General features: G+C 42.9%; 1 protein-coding gene and 1 pseudogene across 9 annotated transcripts in view; one reads left to right on the forward strand and one right to left on the reverse strand.

Annotated features, from left to right (window-relative positions):
* Positions 1-26,173, reverse strand: part of EIF4ENIF1 (eukaryotic translation initiation factor 4E nuclear import factor 1) — a 64,659-nt gene that overhangs the window by 10,159 nt on the left and 28,327 nt on the right. For 6 of the 9 annotated variants that reach the window (XM_074391026.1, XM_074391027.1, XM_039462473.2 and 3 more), the window contains 10 exons: positions 24,466-24,752; positions 24,007-24,208; positions 19,637-19,812; positions 10,110-10,245; positions 9,429-9,608; positions 8,227-8,459; positions 3,628-3,726; positions 2,708-2,891; positions 1,466-1,545; positions 737-879 (listed from right to left, as the gene is read on the reverse strand). In XM_074391026.1, the coding sequence (XP_074247127.1) occupies positions 737-879; positions 1,466-1,545; positions 2,708-2,891; positions 3,628-3,726; positions 8,227-8,459; positions 9,429-9,608; positions 10,110-10,245; positions 19,637-19,812; positions 24,007-24,208; positions 24,466-24,752 (1,720 nt within the window). The remainder of the gene's footprint in view (positions 1-736; positions 880-1,465; positions 1,546-2,707; positions 2,892-3,627; positions 3,727-8,226; positions 8,460-9,428; positions 9,609-10,109; positions 10,246-19,636; positions 19,813-24,006; positions 24,209-24,465; positions 24,753-26,173) is intronic. The other 3 variants (XM_074391028.1, XM_074391029.1, XM_074391030.1) reach the window with 3 other exon arrangements.
* Positions 10,654-24,987, forward strand: LOC141582603 (large ribosomal subunit protein eL8 pseudogene; annotated as a pseudogene).

The following is a 26,173-nucleotide window of genomic DNA, read 5'->3' on the forward strand; positions in this document are numbered from 1 at the left end:
AGAGAAACGGGTATTATTGACACAGGGCACATGGAGGGCCTCTGAGAAGTTAACAAGGAAGTTTGCCTTATAATAAGCTACATATTTGTTTTATATAGTTTTCTTTATCTGTTTTATGATAAAACAATATTGCCAATGCTTTCCCTTTTCTCCCCAACTTATAATTTCATTTTACCACTTGTTGCAACTAAAAAAAGAGGAGAGCAAGCTCAGTAATCTATTTGTTAACAACTCTGATCAACAAACCCATCAGCTCTGGCCAAGAAGCTGTTGATACAGCAAAACTGCATCAAGGGGGTTTGATAAGAACATCTCATCTGTGGAGAAGGGAATAAGGAGCTATGCTAGTTCCATTTGTAAAAATGCATTAACTGGTAGAAACATCCTAAGATTTTAAAATATATTTACTCATAACAATCTTGAGGCAAATTAGGCAAGCGACGCCCCTTCCAAATGGCTAATTAGCAAACTCAAAAAAAAAAAAAAGTAATTTGTAAATCAAGAACAGAAATAAAACCATATAGAATGAAAACCCTATGCCCTTACAGTAGCATTAATCGTATTTCCTCTATTTAATCTATTTCTTCTATTGATTTGGATTGGGATGGAATTTCTACCACATACTGAACAACATACCACAGTATGTGCAAACAGAATTATACTGCAGATAAGTAATTTATTAATTTCAGGAAAACTGTATCTGTAAATCTCCACATGAGTAGGATTAGTAATTTACCTGTTTCTGAATCCATCTCTGGTTCTGTCCACCTGTGGTTTGCCAAAACCAGGTTGGTAGAAGTTTGCTGCCTGTATAGCCAGGTCATGTGGCAAGGCCAGCCCCTCTAAAGCTGCCTGTTGCAACTCCAGCTGGCTCATCTGCTGAGAAGTGAGAGGGGAGGGTCAGGCGAAGAGTGAGAACACAGCACACTTTCTTCAAAGGTCTCTCCTTCACTCTTAGAAAGGTAGGTTAAGCAGAAGCTGAGAAAGGTACTATACACTGAGTAAATTGTGCTGCCATTACACTGAATAAGATTTTAACAATTTAAGTATTACCTGAATTATTCAGCAAATTGTGTAACCTTCACTGAGCTTGAAATACAGATCAAAACCATTTGTTTTAGAGACAGGGTCTCACTCTGCCACCCAGGCTGGAGTACAATGACATCATCATACCTCACTGTAGTCTCAAACTCTTAGGCTCAAATGATCCTCCTGCCTCAGCCTCCTGTGTAGATGGGACTAAAGATGCATGCCACCATACCTGGCTCATTTTTTAAATTTACTTTTGGGCTCAAGCGATCCTCCTGCCTCGGCCTCCCAAAGTGTTGGGATTACAGGCATGAGCCGACATGCCTGGCCTCAAAACTATTTCTAGGAATCACAGAAATTCAGCTCTCCACCCTACATCTATCAATAGGGTGAAGGACAAGCAAGAGATTGAGTTTCAGAAAGAGCTCAGCCTGACCTGGGCCGTGATGGGGCTCATGGGTTTGCGCATGCCTTGGAATGGATCTCCGAGTAGCTGCTGTGGTCCTGGTGTGAAACCTGTCAGGAAAGTTACAGTTATCAGTGAGTACCAAGATGGTACGTGTGCATCAGGGAGGCATTTTCATTAATGCATGCCACTTCTTGCTGAACACCATCTCTTGGAAAGCACTGATTTCTTGGGCTGACAGATGTCCTCCCTCTGTACCCCGACAGTGGGCTATGTGGACCTCAACCAGATCACTGCCTGAATTGCTGGTGTATCCACCTTCTCAACTAAGCCATCAGCTTTGTTCCTTCTAAAGCCAAGACCTCTATCTGGGAAAGAGGAGTTTTTCCAGCCAGCAGTTTGTCCCGTTACCACTCAGACAGCTGGCTCTAAAGCAGACACCATTGCTCTGAGAGTACACATTCTTTCCACTCTATCTGTTTGACTGTGGACAGAAGATTTTTAAAAATGCCTCTCGAGGTTTGTTTGGCAGGAGCCAGTGTGGCCAGCAGCATAAAGTGGTTCAGGATGTTAAGAACACTATGACATTCCATGCAAATACTTTGCTAAGACACTTTCTGGAACTTTTCTTTCAGTCACATTCCGAATTAGCCACAGATTGTCTGTCAAACTCAATAGCTCCAAAGAGAACCACTACACTGACTTCCACTGTATCAAAGAAAAACTTAAGCCGAATTAACTTTTTTTGGGGATTAAGTTCCCAAAGTAAGGAATGAGACTAAAGAGCTGGATAAAAGATTTATTTCAAGAAAAAAATATCTATAACATGAACATATTCACCTAGAAGGGCAACTGATATCTTCCATGTTTGCTCCCCCATCCCCCCGAATATATATGTGTGTGTGTGTGTGTGTGTGTGTGTATTTTTTTTTTTTTTTTTTTTTTTTTTTGAGACAGAGTCTTGCTCCGTTGCCCAGGCTGGAGTGCAGTGGTGTGATCTTGGTTCACTGCAACCTCTGCCTCTCGGATTCAAGCAATTCTTCTGTCTCAACCTCCCGAGTAGCTGGGATTACAGGCATGCACCATCATGTCTGGTTATTTTTTGCATTTTGAGTAGAGATGGGGTTTCACCATGTTGGCCAGATTGGTCTTGAACTTCTGACCTCAGGTGATCCACCCACCTCAACCTCCCAAAGTGCTGGAATTACAGACGTGAGCCACCACACCTCACCATAAAATTCCTATTTCTTTTTGGCAAATAAGCATACTTACCAATTGGCGATGGTATTCTTGGGCGAAGGTAGTCTGCTGAGGCTGCTCGAGTTTGAAACACCTGTGACAAGGGAGGAGAGGGTGCTCTTTGGCCCAGTAAAGATGTTGTAGGCTCCAAGCTCCCCATAAGGCCACTCAGAAGATTGGAAGAAGCAGGTCTCTGAACTGGTTGACCCAGAAGTTCCTAAAGGCAGAAAAGCCAAATCCCTGTGAACAAACGTAGTTCTTCCTTCTACTCAGAGGCTGTGAGTTACAGATTAACTTTTGAGAGCCACAAGATGAATCTCCCTCATGCTCAACTTGGCATATGTACATGCAACACATTTCTCTGAATGTTCAGCCAGCAACATTTGCTCTAAATTAGTGCTACAAATAGAGGTTACTTTTTTTTTTTTTTTTGAGACACAGTCTCACTCTATCACCCAGGCTGGAGTGCAATGGTGTCATCTCAGCCCACTGCAACCTCCACCTCCTGGGTTCAAGTGATTCACATGCTTCAGCCTCCTAAGGAGCTGGGATTACAGGCGTGTGCCACCAGACCTGGCTAATTTTTGTATTTTTAGTAGAGTGATGGTTTCACCATGTTAGCCAGGCTGGTCTGACCTCAGGTGATCCACCCACGTCAGCTTCCCAAAGTATTAGGATTATAGCCGTGAGCCCCTATGCCCAGCTAGATACTTTTAAGTTCCACAGAAACTGCAAAGCAAACTAGAAGTCAAGGCTTAGTTTGTCAACTTTTTTAGCCACCCCCTATATCCTGCTCATTGAGATTAACACCAACACCAAAGTATGTTAGCCAACAAGATCACAGCTCTCATTGCCAGGCAACATAGATCATTTTCTAAGGCCCAAAGCTGGATCACTAGACAAAACTGGTTCAGGAGACTATTGTTCAAGACTTCATTAAGATTGTGAAGTACCTGAAGGATGTTCTTAGGGACAGGCTGGCCTGGAATCTCAGCAGGGACAGGCTGGCCTGGAATCTCAGCAGGGGACATCAAATGGCTTTCAAGATTTCGCTAAAAAAGTCAAAGGAAAACTGGTTTTAACTTTTCTTAACTCACTTAACTTACAGATTGATTGAGGACCACAAGAAAGCATAAAATACTCCTCTCTAGGGAGTTGGTAACAGCAGAATGATACTCAAGTCACAGAAAACTTAGACCAACTTGTTCCGCTCTCAACACACAGGTCCCAAAGATCTGGGGATTGAAAGACGGTTCACATGTACATGTAAAGTCCACTCAAAGATTGTCACTATGCTAACCCTAGTCCATTTCCCTATTTCTAACACTGACCAAAAGAAGGGGGAAAAATGGTGAAATTGGGGAACACTTACTTGAGACAACTCTTGCTACCCATTATCTTTAACAGGATTTACTGGACACACACAGACACACACATTTTGAGACAGGGTCTTGTTCTGTTGCCCAGGCTGGAATATAGTGGTGCAATCATGGCTTGCTGCAGCTTTGACCTCTTAGGCGCAAGTGATCCTCTCATCTCTGCCTCCTGAGTAGCTGAGAGGGACTACAGATGTGTGCCACCACAACCAACTCATTTTTATATTTTTTTTGTAGAGTTGGGGTTTTGCCATGTTGCCCAGGCTGGTCTTGAACTCCTGGGGTCAGGCAGTCCTCCTGCCCTGGCCTGCCAAAGTGCTGGGATTATAGGCACGATCCTCCGCACTCAGCCTACACATATAGTTTTAAAATACTAGCAAACAACATGCAGGTTTAGCCAAAATGGTTATATTTCAGAGTTTCATATTTCAGGAAATTTAAGCTTTATTACTATTTTTTTTTGGGGGGGGGGACGGAGTTTCGCTCGTTACCCAGGCTAGAGTGCAATGGCACGATCTCAGCTCACCGCAACCTCCGCCTCCTGGGTTCAGGCGATTCTCCTGCCTCAGCCTCCTGAGTAGCTGGGATTACAGGCACGTGCCACCATGCCCAGCTAATTTTTTGTATTTTTAGTAGAGACGGAGTTTCACCATGTTGACCAGGATGGTCTCGATCTCTTGACCTCGTGATCCACCCGCCTCGGCCTCCCAAAGTGCTGGGATTACAGGCTTGAGCCACCGCGCCCGGCCTATCTTTATTATTTTTAAACAAGCTGTTCCAATACACATATAGGAAAAATTCAAATCCTCCACTCTTAAAGCAGTAGTGGTTACTTTTTTTTTTTTTTTGAGACAGGTCTGTTTCCCAGGCTGGCCCTGAACTCCTGGGTTCAAGCAACCCTTCCACCTTGGCCTCCCAAGCAGCTGGAACTACGGGCGTATACCACCAGGCCTGGCCAGTGGTTACATTTTGTGCATCCAATCGGGAGTCCCCTCCTGCACTTCAGGACATCACTATGCCCATTTAGCTCTGCATTAAGTGCTGTCTCTGGTGTAGTGTCCCTTCCACTAGACGGAGTGCTCGAGGCCCAAAGCAGTGTGTAGGCATGACAAATAGCCCAAGGATACCCAAGTACTTTATTGTCAGTTTTAGAACTGAGACTAAAGGCAGATGATTTCATAAGTTATCTCTTTAAGAGTCATTTCCATCTAACAAAAACAAATAGACAACTTTATACCACATGGCTTATTATATTTGGAGGATGGAATCTATAATTTAAAACAATTTAGATTGAACCAACATGTATTATTTTTGGATGAATCAATGTGACTGAATCTAAATGGATGGAGGCAGATCTGAAATAGTACATAAAACATACACAGTAGTAATTAAAGACACTGAATTCAAAAAGTAAACCATGACTTAACAACATGCAAATTGAGCAGTATTCTAAGATAACAGCTGCTATTCTTACTCCATTACTTTCCTTGTTGCATTTTTTCCTGTTTGTCTTAGCCTTTTCCTAGCAACTTGAATTATGTCATCCATCCCCGCTTTGACAGGTGTTTGAGGCTCCTTTGCTCAGCTAAAACCAGATATACTTCAGAGTACTAAAACCCCAACATCAAACTAACTGCCCTGACAACTCAGAGTAAATTGTGTTAATATGAAATCCTAGAATCATATCTGCAATACAACGTGGAAAAATGGGCTGGGCACAGTGGCTGACACCTGTAATCCTAGCACTTTGGGAGGCTGAGGTGGGTGGATCACCTGGGGTCAGGAGTTCAAGACCAGCCTGGTCATCAGGGTGAAAGCCCATCTTACTAAAAACAAACAAACAAAAAAATGTGGAAAAACATCAGGTAAACTGTTGAATCCCCTGCTTCCATATTTTTAGTTGCTCACACCAAAAGAAAGAAGCTAATTACAAGATATGAACCACACTATTGCAGTCAGCACCCAATTACCAAGACACAAAGGAAACAAAGTAAAATAAGATAGTCTGTCATCTTTCAATCTGGTCTTCATTTGAAAGCATTTGTATCTAATAACTCTTTGTACAAAAATAACTCAAGGCTGGGTGTGGTGGCTCATGCTTCTAATCCCTGCACTTTGGGAGGCCAGGGCAGGCAGATCACCTGAGGTCAAGTTTGAGACCAGCCTGGGCAACATGACGAAACCCCGTCTCTACTAAAAATATAAAAATTAGCTGGGTCAGGTGATGGACACCTGTAATCCCAGCTACTCAGGAGGCTGAGGCAGGAGGATCGCTTGAATCCAGGAGGCAGAGGTTGCAGTGAGCTCAGATTGCACCACCGCACTCCAATCTGGGCACAAGAGCAAAACTCTGTCTCAAAGAAAACAAACAAACTCTGCAACAATTTATGGGAACATTCTCCTGCAACTAGCATGGTGTGGTCAGACACAAAGAAGTCAGTCTACCTATCTGAGGTGTTTCTGCCTCTTTTCAAGGGTAGAAGGTCAGTCCTGGCACTAAGGAATAATGGCACCCCTGACTGAGCAGGTTGAAATCTCTTATCACTATTGGTCAAATAAGGAATGCTAAAAGTCAGTTGCTTTCTCTTGGTATAAGACATATGAGGCCGGGTGCGGTGGCTCACGCCTGTAATCCCAGCACTCCGGAAGGCCGAGGCGGGTGGATCACGAGGTCAAGAGATCGAGACCATCCTGGCCAGCATGTTGAAACTCTGTCTCTACTAAAAATACAAAAATTAGCTGGGCGTTTGGCATGCGCCTGTAGTCCCAGCTACTTGGGAGGCTGAGGCAGAAGAATTGCTTGAACCCGGGAGGTGGAGGTTGCAGTGAGCCAAGACTGGGCCACTGTGCTCGAGCCTGGCAACAGAGCAAGACCCCGTCTCAAAACAAAACAAAACAAAAAGACATAATGAATCAAACAGCTATTGCTATTTGTATCTTGGCTAACTGCTAAGTTCCCAGGCAAGCAGGGAACAGGAGGAAAAAAAAAAAAAAAAAAAAGAACAGGGAAAACTCAATTTGGTAAATTTGCTTTAACTTAGCAACTAGAATAAGTCTATGTTTATGTTTTTATTACTCATATCTACCCTGCTTCCCCACCAGTTTGTATCAAGAGATACTGATATTAACACACAGGCTACGGGTGAGAACTACCCTCTAAAAATTGTTAGGACAAAGAGCAGTACATTATAAACTCCTGCGTTTACAAGGTGACATGCAGTTGTGTCACCTTATAACTTAACTTCATGCCTATAAGTGTTAATTTGGGGCCACAACCTTTTCCATTAGTAAATTGACAGAATGTAATTATCTTGACAAACTCATCTTAGACCACACCCCACCATTTTTTTTTTTTTTTTTTTTTTTTTGAGATGGAGTCTCACCCTGTTGCCCAGGCTAGAATGCAGTGGCACAATCTCGACTCACTGCAATTTCCATCTCCTGGGTTCAAGTGATTCTCCTGCCTTGGCCTCCCAAGTAGCAGGGACTATAGGCGCCTGCTCCCACACCCAGCTAATTTTTGTATTTTTAGTAGAAATAGGATTTCACCATGTTGGCCAGGCTTGTCTCGAACTCTTGACCTCAAGTGATCCGCCTGCCTCAGCCTCCCAAAGTGCTGGGATAACAGATATCAGCCATTGTTCCCAGCCCCATCTTAGATACTTTACAAATGATTTGCATGACTGCAAGAAAGCAGGTAATCCCTAGTATCTGGGAATAATTAGAATATGTGAAAATAAAAATTTTACTATACAAATATGGTAAAGTATATGAACTTATGTAGCTGAATAACAAAATTTTCTCTGGAGATCATCTGAAAAGATAGTTTTATACCTCATTTTAGCAGTGACTTAAAGTTATACAGGCATTATATAAGACTGAATCTTTTAATCTTTATACTGTCACCCACAATACATATAAATTAACCACAAGCCTGCTTTTTCTAGTAATAAACAATATATCAATAATTAAGGCACACACAAAAGCATCAAGAACCAAACGACTACTAAAGAATTTCCTGCAAGCTGTCAGTGGATCAACAACAACAACAACAACAACAACAACAAAAGAATTTCCAACTTACTCAAAATACCATTTTAAAAATCCATTTATTGTGGTGGGAAAAAGGAGAAAAAAGAAAGGGAGAAAAGGGTGGGATTTGTGCCAGATACTTACGCTGACTTTGGGCTGAGAAGGCAAAGTCCCACTTGCCTTCATTGTGCTCACTAGCTTGTTGAATGCAGTCATGTCTCCATCTTTCTTGAGTTGTCGATTGTTAGTTACAGCATTCAAAGTCTCTTCTAGGTGTTCTGCCATGAAGGGAGTTGAATTCTTCACTTGCTGGTCCACCTTCAAGCCCTTCAGCCCTGCTTCTACCTCTTCCACTGAAAGCACAACCCCTGAATGTGCTAAGAAGTTGAGAAAGTCCAGGTTAAATCAAGCAAAGAGATATCTGGTAGGAATTATCTTTGCCTAGTATGATAGATAAGATGGAAATAAATCTATTTCAAAATTGAGATGAGACTGTCAGAAATGGCTGACACCAAAAATAGACAAACTGAAGACATTTAAGATCATATTGAGTACTAAGTAAGAGATGGCATAAACTAAACCAACAATGTTTAGATGCTACAAACCGGGGGACCACAACTATGAGGTGTTATGCTTTAAAAGCTGACAAGTTCCTGCTGTGCATCCTGCAGAAGGCATGAATCCCAGATAGCTCAACATTGGCAAGATTGCCACCTGCACTGTGGTCATTATATCACTAAATTTTTTTTTTTTTTTTTTTTTTTATTGCATTTTAGGTTTTGGGGTACATGTGATGAACATGCAAGATTGTTGCATAGGTACACACATGGCAGTGTGCTTTGCTGCCTTCCGTCCCCTCACCTGTATTTGTCATTTCTCCCCATGCTATCTCTTCCCACCTCCCCACCCCCCGCCCCTCCCCCATTTCCCCCCAACAGACCCCAGTGTGTAATGCTCCCCTCCCTGTTATATCACTAAATTTTTATGTTGAGGATTTAAAGTCTAAGCAAGAACATGGAAGACTGTGGGAGAGTTGTGAGGAAATGGTTAAGTTAATGCTCTGGAGGAATAAAACATTCACTAGAGTTTGTTTTCAACATTCACTGGATTACTGCAATCAGGCCCTAGGTAAGAACTTAAAAGGAAAATTTTCCATGGAGCTCATGACCCACTGTGAGATTCTCAAAGAGGTGGTATTGTTTGATGAAATGAGTTTTTAAAAAAGAACATTAAACAAAATCCCAATATATATTTGACTTTTTCAAAGGTATGGTAGACCCCACTGCATGAAGACTGAACATCTAGACTTTTTCAGATATCTAAAACAGATGTTCATAAACACTTACAACTTTCTTTAAGTTTTTCTTTATTTGCAGAAAGGCTGGAAAGAAGCGGTTTCAAATCCACTTTGGCTTTCTGTAGCATTTCTAAAATATCCACTTTATTTTCAGTATGGTCTTCCAATGGTATAGGAGCAAAGTAATTCCCCGAGTTCTGTCCAGGAGAGATGATGGCTTGCTCCAGACCTATTATTGCAAATAAATATACTTAAAATTCATATGTTCTGATAAAGAAACATACCTTTCAACAGTTTTTTCTTTTCCTTTTTGAGACGGAGTTTCGCTCTTCCACCCAGGTGGGAGTGCAGTGGTGCGATCTCGGCTCACTGTAACCTCCGCCTTCTGGTTTCAAGGGATTCTCCTGCCTCAGCCTCCCAAGCAGCTGGGACTACAGGCGTGCGCCACCACGCATGGCTAATTTTTGTATTTTTAGTAGAGATGGGCTTTCACCATGTTGGCCAGGCTGGTCTCAAACTCCTGATCTAGTGATCTGCCCACCTCAGCCTCCCAAAGTGCTGGGATTACAGGCGTGAGCCACTACAATATTAAAAGGACACAAACTGAAGGCTCTTCAGTTGTCCAGAGACTCTTTGTCCCTAATCAATTCCTGACTAATGAAGACAGAATGAACCTTGTCAGAGAAAAACCCAGGTTCACCTTTAAGGCCAGAATCTGAAGCCATTTTACCTGCAAGTCTCTCTAGCTCTTCGTGCGGTGTTGACCCAAGACTGCTGGACCGGCTTCCTGATCTGCTCGGGTGAGAGAACCACCTACTGAACCGACTGGCGGAGACTGACCCTTCTCCCAGAACGTCTTCTATCATCTGGAGAAAGAGACAACGAAACGAAGTTTCCAGAGGAAAAAGGACAGGAAAGTTCAATCTTATGAAAGGGTCACTTACTTTGAATCTTCCTTTGATGCTGGTGACTTAAGACAAACACTCTTAGAACCTAGGAATTTGAACACCTTTTTCTTCCCCCTTCCTGGGTCGTATCTGAATAACCCAAACTTGGGTATAACCAACTATCTATTTTTTAAAAAAATTAATTACTTTTTTTTTTTTTTTTTTTTTTTTGAGACGGAGTTTCGCCCTTGTCACCCGGGCTGGAGTGCAATGGCGCGATCTCGGCTCACCGCAACCTCCGCCTCCTGGGTTCAGGCAATTCTCCTGCCTCAGCCTCCTGAATAGCTGGGATTACAGGCACGCGCCACCATGCCCAGCCAACTTTTTTTATTTTTAGTAGAGACGGGGTTTCACCATGTTGACCAGGCTGGTCTCAATCTCTCGACCTCGTGATCCACCCGCCTCGGCCTCCCAAAGTGCTGGGATTACAGGCTTGAGCCACCGCGCCCGGCCAAAATTAATTACTTTTTAAAGACAGCATCTTGCTCTGTTGCCCAGGCTGAAGTACACTGGTGCAATCTTGGCTCACTGTAACCTCTACCTCCCAGGTTCAAGTGATTCTCATGCCTCAGCCTCTCGAGTAGCTGAGACTACGGGCATGTGCCACCACACACCCGGCTAAAATTTTTTTTTTTCCTATTTTTAGTAGAGACAGGTTTTACCATGTTGGCCAGGCTTGTCTTGAGCTCCTGACCTCAAATGATCCACCTGCCTTGGCCTCCCAAAGTGCTGGGATTATAGGCATTAGCCACTGCGCCCGCCTACTTTCTAAGAATATAAAGCAAAGCTTCTATGCTACAAAAAGTGTTTCAGTTTTCTATCCTTTGCCTCAGGAGAAAATCCATGTACTACCAAATGTTCTCAGAGGACAGTGTCAAAATCAAAATCAACACACAGCATTCCACTGACGAGCTGATGAGTGACCTTCAACTAAACCTCAAGTATGGGGAAAGGATGAAAGAAAATCATTGCTTCAAACTTGGTGGCTTCAAGGTTGTAATGAACACTGTGAAATTCAATCGTGACGGTTTAGAAGTCAAAGACTAAAAAAGTAGAGCTCATAAAGATCATAATTCTAGGCCAGGCGTGGTGGCTTAAGCCTGTAATCCCAGCAGTTTGGAAGGCTGAAGCAGGCAGATCACCTGAGGTCAGAAATTCGAGACCAGCCTGACCAAAATGGAGAAACCCCATCTCTACTAAAAATACAAAAAAATTAGCAGAGTGTGGTGGCACATGCTTGTAATCCCAGCTACTTGGGAGGCTGAGGCAGGAGAATCGCTTGAATCTGGGAGGCGGAGGTTGCGGTGAGCTGAGATTGTGCCATTGTACTCCAGCCTGGGCAGTAAGAGTGAAACTCCATCTAAAAAGAAAAAAAAACTCTTCCCGACGCCCAAGATGCCAAAAGGAAAGAAAGCCAAGGGGAAGAAGGTGGCTCCGGCCCCTGCTGTCGTGAAGAAGCAGGAGGCCAAGAAAGTGGTGAATCCACTATTTGAGAAAAGGCCTAAAAATTTTGGCATTGGACAAGACATCCAGCCCAAAAGAGACCTCACCCGCTTTGTGAAATGGCCCTGCTATATCAGGTTGCAGCGGCAGAGAGCCATCCTCTATAAGCGGCTGAAAGTACCCCCTGCAATTAACCAGTTCACCCAGGCCCTGGACCGCCAAACAGCTACTCAGCTGCTTAAGCTGGCCCACAAGTATAGACCAGAGACGAAGAAAGAAAAGAAGTAGAGGCTGTTGGCCCGGGCCGAGAAGAAAGTGGCTGGCAAAGGGGACATCCCCACTAAGAGACCACCTGTCCTTCGAGCAGGAGTTAATACCATCACCACCTTGGTGGAGAACAAGAAAGCTCAGTTGGTGGTGATAGCACATGACGTGGACCCTATTGAGCTCGCTGTCTTCTTGCCTGCCCTGTGTCGTAAAATGGGAGTCCCTTACTGCATTATCAAGGGGAAGGCAAGACTGGGACGTCTAGTCCACAGGAAGACCTGTACCACTGTCGCCTTCACACACGTGAACTCGGAAGGCAAAGGTGCTTTGGCTAAGCTGGTGGAAGCTGTCCGCACCAACTACAATGACCGATATGATGAGATCCGCTGTCACTGGGGAGACAATGTCCTGGGGGTCCCAAGTCTGTGGCTCGCATCGCCAAGCTCGAAAAGGCAAAGGCTAAAGAACTTGCCATGAAACTGGGTTAAATGTACACTGTTTTCTATAAAATAATGCAAATTTTCCTTCAAAAAAAAAAAAAAAAGAAAAAAAAAATCATCTGGGCTTGGTGGCTCAGGCCTGTAATCCCGGCACCTTGGGAGGCCAAGGTAGGCAGATCACAAGCTTAGGAGTTTGAGACCAGCCTGGCCAACATGGTGAAACTCCATCTCTACAAAAAATACAAAAAGTTAGCCAGACATGGTGGCGCATGCCTATAATCCCAGCTACTCTGGAGGCTGAAGCAGGATAATCACTTGAACCCAGGAGGTGGAGTTTGTGGTGAGTGGAGATCGATCATGCCATTGTACTACAGTCTGGGTGACAGAGCAAGACTCTGTCTCAGGGAAAAAAAAAAAAATACACACACACACACACACACACATATATATCTCTCTCATAATTCCAAGTAAGCATTTAGAAAAAGTATCAGACTATGGAAGATGAACGTTCAAGTGATATCTAATTTCTGTTTGAGCTTAATGGGGCATTTTCAGGTGTTTTCTGTTTGTTTGCTTCCAAATCCAACCTGCATAGTTTTTCTTTAATAAGGGCAATTAAATAATGTACTGATCCAAAATAATTTCTTTAGAATTATAAAATAGTGTCAACCTTCTTTACAAACTAGATTTAAGCATTTTTTTAAAATTTCAATTCAAATCATACCATAAATTCAAATATCCAAATTGATTTTTTTGCTGTATTCTTCTCAATATTTAGAAAAGACTAGATAGAGCAAACATCTGTTCAGAAATCAGAGATATCCATAAAAATAAGGCATATACTTTCATTTCAATCCCAATGATAAACAGAAAACATGCTTTTTCAAACACTGGTACATGGATGACAGAATTAGTAACTTTTATTTGAAATCCGAAACCCACAGTTTCCAAAGTTAAACAGGGGAAGCTTAGATTTATTCTTTGTTCTTATCTGGAAGAATGTTTTCATAATCCATACCCAAACTAAGCCACAAAATACTTCTCTATTTTAATTCAAGACCATAATTTAGTTATTGTTTCTAGAATTTCTATTTTCAGAGGAATTATTAGACAGTTTCAATCACATTCCACCTGTAGATGCTCACACCTTAAATAATGCTGACTTTTAAATGCAGTAATTTTGTATTAATTAAAATATAAGAAGCGTGAAAAACTGGGGAGTGTATCCAAGATATAAGCATCTTAGTGATAACCAGGAATTCTAAAAATAACTAAAAAAAAAAAAAAAAAAAAAAAAAAAGCCAGGTGCAGCTCAGGCCCGTAATCCCAGCACTTTTGGAGGCCCAGGGAGGTGGATCACCTGAGGTCAGGAGTTTGAGACCAGCCTGGTGAAACCTGTCTCTAGTAAAAATACAAAAATTAGCTGGGGGCATGGTTGTGGGCGCCCGCAATCCCAAGTACTCCAGAGGCTAAGGTAGGAGAATCACTTGAACCCAGGAGGTGGAGATTGCAGTGAGCCAAGATTGGACCATTGCACTCCAGCCTTGGTGACAGAGAGTCTGTCTAAAAAAAAAAAAAAAAAAAAGAAGGCCAAACATGGTGGCTCACGCCTGTAATCTCAGCACTTTGGGAGGCTGAGGCAGGTGTATCACCTGAGGTCAGGAGTTCAAGACCAGCCTGGCCAACATGGTGAAACCCTGTCTTTAAAAAAAAGAAACGAAACAAAGAAAACATAATTTAAAATGTTTCAATGTTGAAAAGAGTTTGAAGTTTACAAATAACAAAAGTAATGGCTTTGCATTTTAAATCCTTTTATTTCCTTTGATCATACTGCATAAGAAAAAAGATAAAGAGAAAGAACATGAGAAAGCAAAGGAAATGAATACAAAGTATCTGGACATTCTCTAAAGATATTAAAGTAAGTGATGAAAGTCCCTTCCATATTTTGTCTAGTAACCAATTTTGCTTCTGGTAGACAAGCAAAACTTCTATTGTAGTGAAAGCATAACAAATAGAAACAAGTCACTTTTACACACATTTAGTGGAAATACTAATTTCAAAACACTAAAGCATCTTAAACATGAAAAGGTTAAAACTAAATTTTACCTAATCAGTCATTTTTAACCACAGAGCAAAATAGGACTTTCTATAGCAGGGCCTCCCTCACATACCCTGGTAGAAAAGTAAAGACCTGGGCCCATTGCTCTGCCTTCTTGGTCAGGGTATCTCCTCTGCTACATCATTGTCAGCCATTAGCTGATTGAGAAGAGGAGCCAGGGCACTGCAATTTGTGTTTAAGCTGCCCTTATTAGAGTAGATTTTTAATAGCATTTTTAAGGTAACCTATATGGCTATTAGTCTGATCCTTCAAACCAGGTAAGTCACATCCTTGGATTCATAATATCATTCTGCTAATCAAACATGTTCCATGAAATATTTTTGTTCTTTGACAATTACTTGGTTTTATTGATCAATGCTTTTTATTACTTTCCATTTTTATAGTAATTTTTTATTTTGTATTTGTTTCACTACAGTTTCATTCTTTTTGTTTTGATTTCTAATGAATTCATTTAAGGCTATACATTTTCTTTTGCATATACTTCTGATCACCAAGGGTTTCTATTCTACGTCATCTTCCTGTTGTTAATCACTATTTCCAATTTGATTTCATTCAATATAGTTACACACCTATGTGTCACGCACTACAAAAAGAGTACCATATTTTTAAAAACAGTCCACACATGTGTATGTGTGTGTGTATATATACATTTTTGAAACAGAATCTTGCTCTGTCACCAGGCCGGAGTGCAATGGTGCCGTCTCACTCACTGCAACCTCTGACTCCCTGGTTCAAGCAATTCTCCTGCCACAGCCTGCTGAGTAACTGGGATTACAGGCATGTGCCACCATGCCCAGCTGATTTTTATATTTTAGTAGAGACGGGGTTTCACCATGGTCATCAGGCCAGGCTTGTTTCGAACTCCTGACCTCTTGATCTGCCCACCTCAGCCTCCCAAAGTGCTGGGATTACAGGCGTGAGCCACCATGCCCGGCTGTGTATGTCTATTTTTTGATCCTCGTGTTTCCTTGGCTTGAAAGTAAGCTCTACGAGGATGGGAACTTTATTTTGTTTACTACCATAGTCTCAGGTCCTAGAACAGTGCCCAGTGGTTAAAACTGCTCAATAATTTAAGACAGGGTCTTGTTCTGTCACGCAGGCTGGCGTACAGTGGTGTGATCACTGGTTGCTGTAGCGTCAATCTCCTGGGCTCAGCCTCCTGAATAGCTAGGACTACAGGAGCATGCCACCACACCCAGCTAATTTTTATTTTGTTTTATTTTTTTAGCAGGGTCTCACAAGCTAGTCTCAAACTCCTGGCCTCAAGTGATCCTCCTGCCTCAGCCTTTGATAAATATTTCTAAATAAAACAAACAAATGCATTATTTGAGATTTCCTTTGTAGCCTAGTAATTTGATTAAGTTACATAAAAGACAGTGTATTCTCATTTTTGTTATAAAGTTCTGTTTATATTAACACCCAACATTTGTAGAGCTTACTAAGCATCTAATACTGTTTTTTATTTTTTGAGACGGAGTTTCGCTCTTGTTACCCAGGCTGGTGTGCAATGGTGCGATCTCAGCTCACCGCAACCTCCGCCTCCTGAGTTCAGGCAATTCTCCTGCTTCAGCCTCCTGAGTAGCTGGGATTACAGGCACGTGCCACCATGCCCAGCTAATTTTTTGTATTTTTAGTAGAGACGGGGTTTCACCATGTTGACCAGGTTGGTCTCGATCTCTTGACCTTGTGATCCACCCGCCTCGGCCTCCCAAAGTGCTGGGATTACAGGCTTGAGCCACCGCGCCCGGCCTCTAATACTGTTTTAAGCACTTTACATACTTGTCAATTGATACATATCCTTTACAGCCTTTCTTATTTTTCCTAACTGACTTGCAATTTTCTGAGTACTGTGTATTACAGTTCAGCTGGTTATATAACACAGAGCATCTGTTTTTTCTTGACCTCAGTTTTGCTTTTTAGTGGATCTATTATGGAATATAGAATTTAATAGCACCTCCATGGAAAACATGGAGACAGAGTTAATAGCTTAGTTCTGACTGCCTAGCGTTAACCACATTTTGGTTGAGGTTAAAGGCCAGAGGACAAAACAGGGCTCAGTTGCTATTCCTACCTTTACCCTTCAGAGGTAGTATATTTGGAAGAGTTAAGAGAAGAAACTCATTATTGGAACTGTATAAATTACAAGTCAGTTTCCTTCAATTACTGGCTGTGTGACTTTGGGCAAGTTATTTAAATTCTATGCCTGTTTCCTCATCTGTAATTGGAAATAGTAATCTGATTTATATGGGATTTGTGAAGATTAGATGACTTACTGTATGTAAAGCTCTGTACACAATGAGCACTGTATGCATGTTACCCATTATTATTAAAGGTTTAGGTTTAGGCTAAGCACGGTGGCTCACTCCTGTAATTCCAGCACTTTGGGAGGTCGAGGCGGGCAGAGCACTGGAGGTCAGGAGCTTAAGACCAGCCTGTCCAATGTAGTGAATCCCTGTCTCTACTAAAAATGCAAATATTAGCCAGGCATGGTGGTGTGCACCTGTAATCCCAGCTACTCAGGAGGCTGAGGCACAAGAATGGCTTGAACCTGGAGGCAGAGCTTGCAGTGAGCTGAGATCACACCACTATACTCCATGGTGGGTGACAGAGTGAGAAACTCTGTCTCAAAAAAAAAAGAAAAGAAAAGAAAAAAAGATTGCCATCTGTCTTTTAAGAGAGAAAAAAAAGTCACTAAACAGTTGATGTGGAAAAAAGAAATACTGTACCCTCAGAAGTTAAGAATTTGAAAGGGCCATTCAGTTTAGAGCAACTAAATTAAGCTTGCATCTGAATATGATCCAAAGGACTGGCTTGGGAGACTGTAGGTGAGGCATGTGGCTAGGAGACTTACAATTAAAATTGCTGCTGTAGCTTTAGGAACAAAACCACAGGAAGAGTTGCCAACATTGATTTGGAATCACATTCCATATGCTCCAGAGCAGTGCTACAGACAAGTGTGGACCATGCTGGTCTATATTCGGGTAAGTTCAGGAAGTGAGAACAAATGCTTAGAAACTGGTTGAGCACGGTGGCTCACACCTATAATCCCAGTACTTTGGGAGGCCAAGACGGATAGATTACTTGAGGTCAGGAGTTTCAGACCAGCCTGGCCAACATGGCGAAACCCCGCCTCTACTAAAAATACAAAAATTAGCCGGGTGTGGTAGTTGGCACCTGTAATCCCAGCTACTTGTGAGGGTGAGGCGGGAGAATAACTTGAATCCGTGAGGCAGAGGTTGCAGTGAACTGAGATCACACCACTGCACTCCAGTCTGGGTGACAGAGTGAGATTGTGTCTCAAAAAAAAAAAAAAAAAAAAAAAAAAGGGCAGGGTACAGCAGCTCATCCTGTAATCCTAACACTTTGGGAGGCCGAGGCAGGCAGATTGCCTGAGCTCAGGAGTTTGAGACCAGCCTAGGCAACACAGTGAAACCCTGTCTCTACTAAGCTACAAAAAATTAGCCAGGCATGGTAGCATGCATCTGTAGTTTCAGCCACTTAGGAGGCTGAGGCAGGAGAATTGCTTGAACCTGGGAGGTAGAGATTGCAGTGAGCTAAGATTGCACCACTGCACTCCAGCCTAGGTGACAACACAAGGCTCCATCTCCAAATTAAAAAAAAGAAACTTTTACACCAATTTGGTTTTGCCATGACATTTGTACTTTATACTAAAACACTGGTCTTCAATGGAATGGAAATAAAGCCTCACACCTCATCATAGAAAATTTAAGAAGAGGCTGGGTGAAGTGACTCACGCTTGTAATCACAACACTTTGGGAGGCTGAGGCGTTAAGATCATGAGGTCAAGAGACTGAGGCCAGCCTGGCCAACACGTCGAAACCCCATCTTTACTAAAAATTAGCTGGGCGTGGTGGCGCGCACCTGTACTCCCAGCTGCCCGGGAGGCTGAGGTAGGAGAATTGCTTGAACCCAGGAGGTGGAGGTTGCAGTGAGCCAAGATCAGGTCACTGCACTCCAGCCTGGCTAGAGAGAGAGACTGCCTCAAAAAAAGAAAATCTAAGAAGACTGCCTTAGAATACATCAGTGGCCCTATACCTATCAGTACTGTGCTGTGCCTGCTCACTTATTTTTGGTGGCAATCTCCTGGGTGTAGAGGAGCACGAAATGACAACGGAGATAGGCCAGTGTTGCCTGCTCTGTTGTGCCTAGCTTTGTCTGCTCATCCAATAATCAAATAAGGAGCCATTACGATTAAGGAGTAGATACTAATCCAGAAATGCTGACAGGACAGGAACAAGGGTGCATAGCACAAGACTGAGGGAGAGTTTACTACTACTTTTCAAGTCCAGAAAGACTGGACCTCAAGAGTTTAACAGCAATACTGATAGTATAACAAGTTCCTTTTCATTAAAGGTTTTGGAAACCATCACATCTAAAATATATCGCCTAACCAAGCAGCCTCCCCCAAGGAATGCAAGTCAGTGTGACAAAATTGTCAGTTATAAAAAGCTACCTTCACGGTACGTCTACAACAAACAACTAACCAAAAGGAGACAATGCAAACATCTAAAAAATTTTATGGCCAGGCATGGTGGCTCATGCTTACAATCCCAGCACTTTGGGAGGCCGAGGCAGGCGGATCATAAGGTCAGTAGTTCAAGACCAGTCTGGTCAACATAGTGAAACCTCATCTCTACTAAAAATACAAATAAGCCAGGCATGGAGGTGTGTGCCTGTAGTCCCAGCTACTTGGAAGGCTGAGGCAGAAGAACAGCTTGAACCTGGGAGGGGGAGGTTGCTGTTAGCCAAGATCACACCATGACAGAGTGAGACTCCGTCTTAAAGAAAAAAAAAAGAATTTTTAGTCTACCACCAGCTTAACAAAAGAGTTACCTGGTACAAAAATCTGATTTCATATTATCCCTTAGGCCTCTCAAAACAAAGCCAATAAAAATTTAAATATGTAAGAATAAAAGCCAAAAAACACAAAAGCATCTAGCAAAACAACACTTTCAAAAAGACATCTTAAATACTCAGGTCAAATTTAACTACGCATTTTAAAGTGTGCTGCTACACTCACCGAAGCCAAGCCTGGCACCTTATCAAGGTTAAAGAACTCGTTAAAGTCAAATTCTCCTGGGGACTGCTCAGGCAAGACAGCATCCCTTGGCACTTCTTGATCAGCCGCAGGCTCCTGTGCAAGGATGACCTCTACCTCATCCTCTTCGGCCACTCCTCCATTGCACTCTATTATACCTGAAAGCAAGACCAGGACAAAAACCATCTGATAAGTAAATCACTCCAGTGTCAATCTGTGGCTTCAGCCCTCAATACACATGCAGAAGAGCCACAGAAGACTTTAAAAGCAGACTCCTTGTGCAGGTACTGTACTTGCGAGAATAAAACAGTCCCCGTTCTATAGGAGGTAAAAGTGGAAAAAAGCTTTAATAAAGCCAAAACACCAACATAATGAAGGAAGGATTACGGTCCCCTTCCTGAGAACTTCATATTTTTTCTTTTTCTTTTTTTTTTTCAGATGGAGTTTCACTCTTGTTGCCCAGGCTGGAGTGCAGTGGCGTGATCTTGGCTGACTGCAACCTCCGCCTCTCGGGTTCAAGTGATTCTCCTGCCTCAGCCTCCCAAGTACCTGGGGTTACCGGCACGTACCACCACTCCCCACTATTTTTGTATTTTTAGTAGAGATGGGGTTTCACTATGTTGGCCGGTCTTGAACTCCTGACCTCAGGAGATCCACCCTCCTCAGCCGCCCAAAGTGCTGGGATTAATGTAAGCCACGGCACGTGGCTGAGAACTTTCTATTGTCTATAGTGGAGGGGGTTTTCTTTTTCGAGATGGGGTCTTGCTCTGTTGCACAGGTTGGAGAGTAGTGGCACAATGATAGCTCACTGTAGCCTCTACCTCCTGGGCTCAGGTGATCCTCCTGCCTTAGCCTCCAGAGTAGCTGGGACAACAGGCACACACCACCATGCCTAGCTAATTTTTAAGTTTTTTTGTAGAGAATGAGTCTTGCTAAACTGCATAGCCTGGACTTGAACCCCTGGCCTCAAGTGATCCTCCTGCCTTGGCCTCCCAAAGTGCTAGGATTACAGGAGTGAGCCACTGTGCCCAGCACTATGCCCAGTTCTTTTTCTAGTGAGATATATATATATAGATAGATAGATGTATTTTTTTTTTAAAGGATAGTCTTTGCAAGTCTCTTATTGCTTAAAAATGGAACCAAATTAATTTAGCTGCGTCTTTGCCCATGCACCTGTAGCACCACTTTCAGTCAGGGCTCAGCAACCTAAGGTATTTATGAGAAACCTGACATGAGGGCAACTTTCACTTGCCTACAGGTTAGTTGTTGTAGCTCATCCTTCAAGGCGAAATTCAAATGTGACGTTCTCTGGGAAGCCTGCCCCACCTAACCATTTTTGCCCTCCCAGTAAAATTAATTGCTACCTTCTCTACAATGCTTGTGTCATCTGAGTACTTACCACAACGTACAACAGTAACTCTCTGGTGAGGCTAAACTCTCTAAGCATAGGTAACCTGGTCTAATCAGCTTTGTCTTACTCTATAGGGCCAGGTATATTTTACGATGTTCAGTTGTTTTTAAGAAAGAAAAAGTGAAACTGCCAACTGCTAACATTTAAGGCATCTGACATGTTAGTTTTTAATATTTTTAGTTATTTTAAATACATAGCAAGGGCAGCCTAGAGATCTTCTGTAGCTATCTAAGGGGATGAACCAAGACCCCTGGATTCTACTCCAGGCTCTGCCATGAAATCCATCCCTTCTCTCCAGGTCTCAATCTCTCTCTGCCTCTGTAAAATGAGGAGGTGTCACTATCAATCTGTCTCATTCCTTCTGGCGCCTGCACTTGATACAAGAATGGTTGAAATTCAGAAAAGCATAAGTTTTTCTCACCAGAAGCCTCATCTTTATTGTTAGATGCAAAGTCACACTTGTTGGTGCTTCTTTAATTAGGAATGAGAAAGACATATCTCAAAGGCAATTTAATAGTGAAGTCTTCCAAGTTACCTGTCAATTTCCTGCGTTATCCTAGGGAAGAATGTGTGACAGTATAAAGATAATGATAATATGTACTGTATTTTCAAGACTACAAAAAAAGATGAGTGATTTTTTTCTCCTTCTAAATAAATGCCATCAGCTTATTTCTGCTTAAATTTGTCTTCATCAATATATTAAGGTGGCACTGATTTTCCCCTTATTTATTAAAATAGCTTTCCCCTTCTGTTGCCTAGTTATCTGCCAAAAGGCTTTCAACTAAGCCTGAAAGCTTGAAGCAACTAGAATTTACTAAGTGCCTACTTGGAGGCTGAGTTCTGATGGGTACATTTGATCTTCAATGCTTAAATTAAGCCTTAAGTTAAATGATAGGCATTGTCTTCACTTTACAAAGAAACAGGCCCAGCTGTTGAAATTATCCTTTTCTAAGCAGCAGTACTTTAACCTAGACTAGTCCTCACCTGGCTTTTTACTGCCTCCTTTCCAAGACCATCAGACTGGGACTGGCCACCTCAAGAGCCAGCTCACTGCCCTAAAAATGACTGGCTGCAGACCAACGGGCTCCCACTCTGCAGCAGGCACTTCAAATACAAGAGCTCTGGCTCCTTCAGTTTAGCAAGGGAGGTATGTGATCCCATCTTACAGCTGAGGAAACTAAGGTTTTTTGGCGACAGAGTCTCAACTCTGTTGCCCAGGCTAGAGAGCAGTGGCACAAGCTTGTGGCAACCTGTCTCCCGGGTTCAAGCAATTCTTCTGCCTCAGCCTCTCTGGTAGCTGGAAGTTACAGGCGTGTACCACCATGCCTTGCTAATTTTTTTTCTTTTGGAGACAGAGTCTCGCTCTGTCATTCAGGCTGGAGTACAGTGGCGTAATCTCGGCTCACTGCAACCTCTGTCTTCCGGGTTCCAGAGATTCTCCTTTCTCAGTCTCCCGAGCAGCTAAGATTACAGGTGCCACCATCGCACCTGGCTAATTTCTGTATTTTCAGTAGAGATGGGGTTTCCCTATGTTGGCCAGGCTGGTCTTGAATTCCTGACCTCATGCGTGATCCACCCCTGTCTTAGCCTCCCAAAGTGCCAGGATTACAGGCATGAGCCACTGCGCTTGGCCTAATTCTTGTACTTTCATTAGAGACAGGGTTTCACCATGTTGGCCAGGCTGGTCTCAAACGCCTGACCTCAAATGATCCATCCACCTTGGCCTCCCAAAGTGCTGGGATTACAATCGTGAGCCACTACACCTGGCCTGAAACTAAGAGAGAAGGCAAATCACAAGCAACTGACCTGGGAAGGCCTAATACTGTGACAAAGGTAGGCTCTGATGCCCAGAAGCATCTTGCTCTACTCTTGACTTCACTACTTATTTCCACAGTAACTACCTTAAGTGTCCATAAGTTACTTAAGCCCTCTGAGCCTCCATTTGCTCATCTATGAAATGGGCAGAAAAAAAGCACTTACACTGCACAAGGTCATTAGGAGACAAAGAATTATACAGACAAAACACTCACCACTGTGTTGGACACGAAGCTCAATAAATGAGACCTCTCATTATTCCTACCACATTTCTTATTTCTGGGAACTCTTTCATGTACACAGTGCTGTCACATGATAACTTGAACTTTTCTTTGGCGGGCAGAACAAGTTAAGGAAATAGTACAATCTACACTTAGTGAATTCTCACTTAAGCAGTTTCAGGGGCCAGGCATGGTGGCTCATGCCTGTAATTCCAACACTTTGGGAGGCTGAGGTGGGTGGATCATTTGAGGTCAGGAGTTCAAGACCAGCCTGGCCGACATGGAGAAACCCCTTCTCTACTAAAAATTAAAAAATTAGCTGGGCATCATGGCAGGCACTTGTAATCCCAGCTACTAAGGAGGCTTAGGCAGGGGTGAATCGCTTGAATTCAGGAGATGGAGGCTGCAGTGAGCCAAGATGGTGCTATACACCAGCCTGGGCAACAGAGGAAGACTCCGTTTAAAAAAAAAAAAAAAAAGCAGTTTCAAAATCAGGATGCATCATGAAAAACTTGCCATTTCCTATACATCTGGTGTCCATTCGTAAGTGTACAATTAGCCAGTGATAATCACATCTCTATTTATTTATTTTTGAGACAGAGGCTGGAATGCAGTGGTGTGAACTCAGCTTACTGCAACCTCCGCCTCCCAGGTTCAAGCAATTTTTGTGCCTCAGCCTCCCGAATAGCTGGGCGTACAGGAGCTGACCACCACACTCAGCTAACTTTTATATTTTTAGTGGAGATGGGGTTTCACCATGTTGGCCAGGCTGGTCGCAAACTCTTCATGTCAGGTGATCTGCCCGCATGGCCTCCAAAGTGCTGGGATTACAGGTGTGAGCTACTGCGCCCGGCCTACATTCTCATTTTAAAATACTGAACTTCCTTCCCAACATTTGCACTGACCTTCCTTCACAGAGGCTGTCCGTCGCCTTGTTCTTTTTCTCCCTTTGTGATCTTCTTCTAGTATCTTATCATCGAAGCCAGTCAGTTCGATGGTTTCAGACTGACTTGTGGGTCCAGCTGAGAACCACTCTGGTTCTTCTTCTGTGTAAGAATCATTTCTTCTGCGTTCACCAAAGACACGCTTACTATCCCCAAACTCTCTCTGGAAAAGTACATAAAACAAGATTTAAAAATTTCTAGTCAAGGTATTTTACTTCAATCAAGGTCTTCACTGTAATGTTCAACAGTGAAAGGAAGATACGACGCTGTAACACTAGAGGCCCATCACCACCCCCAGCCCCTTCCTCCCTGACTGGTTTAAGAGCGGGCTGTGTTCATGCCTATTCTCAAAGTAACCTGGTATAAATGAAGTCAGTGTGTCCCAAGCACATGAACTACCGAAGAATCTAGAAGACAAACCCTGAAACGCTTGTCCTTGAAGTCCCTCTCTCGGTCTCTGTCTCTCAAGTCCCGCAGGTCCTTATCGCTAAGACGGTGATCCTTCTCAAAGGTCCGGGCAGAGATTATCCTCCCACTGCCAATCCTACGTCCACCAAGTAGACGAAGCCCATCACTCTCTTTTTCTAATGGACTTCCTGAGCGCCGAGAACTAACAGCAGCTGTCACATGGCAGCCCCCTCCAAAGCTCCGCCTCTGAGGGCTGAGAACAACATCTAAGTCATCTTCTTTCACACGCTCTCGTGGATCTAGAAGGACATGGGAAAGAGAAAGTTAAGCAAATCAACAAGGTGTTTTTTCTTTTTAAGATGGTATGTCCATGACTGATGGAAGGAAGGGGATGGTTGGAAGACAGTCACTACTTAAATTGGGCTTATCAGCAGATTCAGGCTAACACATACATTACACATTTAAGTAAGGCTGAGACACTGGCTTTTCTCTTTGAAACAATACATGTATTTCAGAATAAATGATTTTCCATGATTAGTCTCTGCAGTGCCTTTAATTTGACTAAATCCTTACCTAAGAATTATTAGCAAATGTTTTGTCAACTAAAACTACAGTAGGTGTCAGTATTTGAAAAAATAACTGCTTAAAAAGTTAAAGTGTCTCTTCAACAAAATACTGTTGAACAGTCAGATATCCATAGACAAAGAAATGAACTTAAATCTATATTTGGGGCCAGGCGTGGTGGCTTATGCCTGTAATCCAACACTTTGGGAGGCCAAGGCAGGTGGATCACAAGGTCAGGAGTTCAAAATTAGCCTGGCCAAGATAGTGAAACCCCATCTCTACTAAAACTACAAAAATTAGCCAGGTGTGGTGGTAGGCACCTGTAATCCCAGCTACTTGGGAGGCTGAGGCAGGGGAACTACCTGAATCCAGTTGGCAGAGGATGCAGTGAGCCGAGATCACACCACTGCACTGCAGCCTGGGCAAAAGAGTGAGACTCTATCTCAGAAAAAAAAAATCTGCATTTGATACCAAATATATACAAAAATTCAAAATGGATCACAGATCTAAATGTAAAACCTGAAACTAAAAAATTCTAGAAGAAATGCAGGAGTAAATCCTTGTGGCATTGGGTTAGGCAAAGCTTTCTTAGGCATGACACCAAAAGCATCATACATTTAAAAAAACTGATATACTGGGCTTGATCAAAATTTAAAATGTCTATTCTTTGAAAGACACTGTTTAGACAATGCAAAGACAAGCCACAGACTGCAGTGGTACGAAATATTTCAAAGCATTTTTCTGATAAGGACTTATATTCAGAACACACAAAACTTCTTAATGAAAAAACTAACCCAATCAAAAAATGGACAAATGAGCCGGGCGCGGTGGCTCAAGCCTGTAATCCCAGCACTTTGGGAGGCCAAGGCGGGTGGATCACGAGGTCGAGAGGTCGAGACCATCCTGGTCAACATGGTGAAACCCCGTCTCTACTAAAAATACAAAAAATTAGCTGGGCGTGGTGGCGCGTGCCTGTAATCCCAGCTACTCAGGAGGTTGAGGCAGGAGAATTGCCTGAACCCAGGAGGCGGAGGTTGCGGTGAGCCGAGATCGCGCCATTGCACTCCAGCCTGGGTAACAAGAGCGAAACTTTGTCTCAAAAAAAAAAAAAAAAAATGGACAAATGGTTTGAACAGACACTTCACCAAAGAGGTTA

This window comes from Saimiri boliviensis, chromosome 21 (genome assembly GCF_048565385.1).
Source record: "Saimiri boliviensis isolate mSaiBol1 chromosome 21, mSaiBol1.pri, whole genome shotgun sequence".
In the NCBI taxonomy this organism is placed as follows: domain Eukaryota; kingdom Metazoa; phylum Chordata; class Mammalia; order Primates; family Cebidae; genus Saimiri; species Saimiri boliviensis.